Source organism: Myotis davidii, unplaced genomic scaffold, assembly GCF_000327345.1.
Source record: "Myotis davidii unplaced genomic scaffold, ASM32734v1 scaffold290, whole genome shotgun sequence".
In the NCBI taxonomy this organism is placed as follows: Eukaryota; Metazoa; Chordata; class Mammalia; order Chiroptera; family Vespertilionidae; genus Myotis; species Myotis davidii.
In genome coordinates, this window is record NW_006285049.1 from 5,520,762 (window position 1) to 5,525,035 (window position 4,274).

Here is a 4,274-nt window from a genome sequence, read left to right on the forward strand (position 1 = left end):
TTTTGTTAGAAAACTCAAACAAGAAGAGAGTAGCTCAAATTCTTAAAGCATTGAAAGAATTCTATACCCAGAAAAAAAAAAGGTTTAAAAAATAATGGTCAAATAAAGACTAAAAACCATATACAAGTTAAAAGAACTCATCATCTTATTTTATAAGAAATGTTAAAGGAAGCCTTGAATGCAAAAGGAAAATGATATCAGGTGAAAATAAGAGCTTAAATAAAAATTACAACAATGCAATATGGGATTTATAACCTATGCAAGTTAAATATATGGTGACAACAACACAAGGTTAGAAGGAAAGACATTGAACTGGCACACTATTACTTGAAGGTAGACAGAGATAAGTTAAAGAATTATACTATAAATTCCAGGGAAACCATCTAAATAACAAAAGAAAGAGTTCTAATTAACAAAGAAGATTAAATAGAATAATAAAACACATTCAGTTAATCAAGAAGGAGGCAGAAAAAAGGGAAAAAATGAATAAATAGAACAAACAGGAAAAATAGAAAACAAATAGCAAGATAATAAACTTGAATGTAAATATATTATTATATTAAATATAAATGGTATAGATATCCTAATTAAAAGACAGAGATGATAAGGTTGGTAAATTGTTTAATTCTCCTTGGTTATATAAATTTCAATATTAGTGCCGAAACCAGTTTGGCTCAGTGGATAGAGCGTCGGCCTGCGGACTGAAGGGTCCCAGGTTCGATTCTGGTCAAGGGCATGTACCTTGGTTGCGGGCACATCCCCAGTGGGGAGTGTGCAGGAGGCAGCTGGTCGATGTTTCTCTCTCATCGATATTTCTAACTCTCTATCTCTCTCCTTTCCTCTCTGTAAAAACTCAATAAAATATATTAAAAAAAACAAAAAAAATAAATTTCAATATTAGTACTTATTTATCCAATGAATATTAATTTATTTTTGTTCAATGGGGACACGGCATCTGGTGCTGGGGATATTGACTCAAAGGCTAGCTATAGGTCCTCCTCACATGATCCTTGCAATACGGTGTTGAATCCAGATAAGCAAATAAAAATTAGAACAGAGTGTAATAAGTGCTTGGGCATAAGAATTTGATTCTTTCCTGTATATCTGGAAACAAAAGTGCTTTAAAAATTATTAACACGATGACCACAGCTTGTATCATTTTAATTACAATGATGAATAATTTCCCACTCCTGCTACAATATATAAAGATTTTTAAAAAAATATATTTTATTGATTTTTTACAGAGAGGAAAGAAGAGAGATAGAGCGATAGAAACATCGATGAGAGAGAAACATCGATCAGCTGCCTCCTGCACATCTCCTACTGGGGATGTACCTGCAACCCAGGTACATGCCCCTGACCGGAATCGAGCCTAGGACCTTTCAGTCTGCAGGTCGATGCTCCATCCACCGAGACAAAGATTTTTTTACTAAACAATTGACCAGTTAGTTGTAAGTAAGAACGGAGTAGCATCTATGAGATCTGCCAAATTTATTTGTGTGCATTTCGTATTTCCCAATTCTCTCCCTCTATTAAGTCAAGGAGTCTCAACTTGGGTCAATTTTGCTCCCAGGGGACATGTGACAATATGAAAATGTTGGGGTAGGGTACTACTGGCATTCAGTGAGTAGAGGCCGAGGATGCTGCTTAACATTCTACCATTCACAGGGCAGTCCCCTCTTCCCGAAAAACAAACCACCTAGCTCAGAAAGTCAATATAGTGCCTTGGTTGAGAAACCCTGAACTTGGTGACCCAATTCATCCAGTTTGCCTAGAACTTTCCAAGTTTTAACACTGAATGTCTAGCAGTCATAGAAACTCCCGGGTCTAGTCTTATGTAAATAGTGAAGACTGATCATCCTGTCTCCTACCTGCTGATATTAGAAAAGCAGTCTGTATTCAAATAGTTGTTCCTTTTGGTTAGGAGAGTCAGATCCATAGTGTAATGACAATCATAATCAGCATGAATGTAAATTGAGCATATATGGAGGACATGAGTACCAGGAGGCAGGGATTGTTGGCGGCCTGCCTGTCACACAGGGGCCTCAAAGCTAAGGATTGCGTCCTCAGGGTAGAGGTGCTAAGTAGGAGTATAGAGTGTCCCTGTGCCAAGTTTTGCAAGGACTGGAGCCTTGACAGGAAACATGGATCCGGCAAGCATCACGGATTTCAGACTCAGTTGGGTTAGAATGGAAGGGCACCACACCCTAAGAATGACTGTAGAAGGAAAGAAACAAACACAGATGCCACACGTTTTTGTAATGTAATTAAATTCTCAAAACAAACACATGTAAAAGGTATCAGCCTCCTTTTACAGATGAAGAAATTGAGGCCCAAAGAGGATAAGTATCTTTCTTAAGATCACACAGGTATTGATGTGATGATTAAAAAACTGTGAATATACTAAAAATAATTGAATTTTACACTTAAAACAGAAACATACTATGATATATAAATTATATAAACACTAGAGGCCCAATGCACGAAATTCATGCAAGAGTAGGCCTTCCTTCCCCTGGTTGCTGGCACCCGGGACCCAGGTTTCCCTCGCAGCCCTGGTTTTGTCCGGAAGGTTGTCTGGTCTAATTAGCATATTACGCTTTTATTACTATAGATTGTAAAGATTATAATGGCAGAGAATACACATTCCATGCATTTTCCCATTTCTTTAAAAAAGCAAAAAATAATAAAAGCCCTATTCTTAGAACAGTGTTTTCAAATAGAGCAGGTTGAAAATCAAATACTCCATTACAAACACTACTTTGAGTGACATCCAGTGATGGAAATGAAATATCTATTTTGCCTGCAGCCAGCAGTCAGATAGCCAATTAAACAGGTGCAGTTCTATTTTTCTGTTATTTGTAGGGGGAGGCATGGCTCTACTGTAAAGATGCATTCAGAACTGCAATGCAATTAAAATGACTCTAACGCTAATGTCCTGAAGGTAACCACTAAATAGACAGGTGTGGGTGAAGTCCGTTTTTTTTGTTTGTTTGTTTCGAGTAACAGTACCCTTAACTTATAAAAACACCAGAAGTCTATAATTCTGTGATGAATAAAATGATACTTGTGAGGAAGGGGTACAAAAGAAGGGGATTGATTGTGGAAGAATTACCATCAGAGCTGGGTAATTTCCTTGGCAAAAGTAAGATGAAACTCTCCTTCCCTGAATAAGATTGTTCCGCATTTGTGACTAACAGATGGACCAAAGTGTATGATGTAAAAGCAAAGAGGTATGCCACAAGAGGCTAATTCAAAGCAAACAGAAATCTCATTGTTGAGAGCTCAGAGGAGGAAGGACAGCCAGTGACTAAATTGAGAGTGTATTCCTTTGTGTGTGTGGAGATTTACCCACACATCCCTTTACTTTTTCGTTCACATTCTTTCTCTCCTTTGGTTGGATTTCAAGGCAATCTACTCTCTGCCCTTTTGTCCCCATACTGGTTATACAGAGAAGCAGTTATGGAACCTGCATATCAAACAGGTGGACCTGGGAAATGAGAAAGTAATTCTGAAATGATGATTGCTTTCTGCTGCCCCGGAGGTCCATCCACTTTCACAGGCACCGGGTGACACAACTGGATTTAGAGCTACAGTAATTGTTTAGAAAGGTAATTATGGATACGTCAGGGTCATTTAGACATTTTATAATATAAGAAAATACGATCAGTTTTTAAAAAGTAAAATGTTCATCAGAAAGTTCCATAAAAATATTGACTCATAGGCAGGGGCAGATCCAAATTTTGTGGCACTTGACGTTTTTATAATTTTGGGCCCCTTTATATACCCATGAAGTACAAACAATGAATAGTCAAAGGCCAAAAATCACAGTAACTTGTCTGGGACTTTGGAGACTGAGTTCCCTTTCTTTTCGAATTTCTTTAAACCATTTCCAGAAATTCCCACTCAGAAGTGTTTGTTGATCGCAACCTTAGCATCTCCTCGGCACCTACAACACTCTTAAATTTCCAACAACTCCTAGGCATTTAAGCTTCATTGGTAGCATCCGCTGCCTACAAGAACTATAGCTTATTTTTTCTCGCTTGAGAAGCCTAAAATGATCGTGAAACCTAAATAACAGAAACTTTCCATCTGATGCTTATTTCATTATAAGAACTGAAAACCCCCCACACTTATCGATCTACCTCGGCCTCGCAGCTGGTATCCGTCTTGGGTTTTACAGGTACCGGGATGGTGTCCAGCTGAAACCCCGGGCAATCAAATCCCACGTTGCACGCCCACAGCGGGAGCCCGCGGGGACCGCACGCCGCCCG

The 4,274-nt window shown here is 38.4% G+C and overlaps 1 protein-coding gene across 1 annotated transcript in view; it reads left to right on the forward strand.

Moving 5' to 3' along the window:
- Window positions 1-1,993: 1,993 nt before the first annotated feature.
- Window positions 1,994-4,274, forward strand: part of ADAMTS20 (ADAM metallopeptidase with thrombospondin type 1 motif 20) — a 170,624-nt gene continuing 168,343 nt past the window's right edge. Inside the window, exon 1 of the mRNA XM_015558559.1 lies at window positions 1,994-2,183. Within this exon, the coding sequence (XP_015414045.1) occupies window positions 1,994-2,183 (190 nt within the window). The remainder of the gene's footprint in view (window positions 2,184-4,274) is intronic.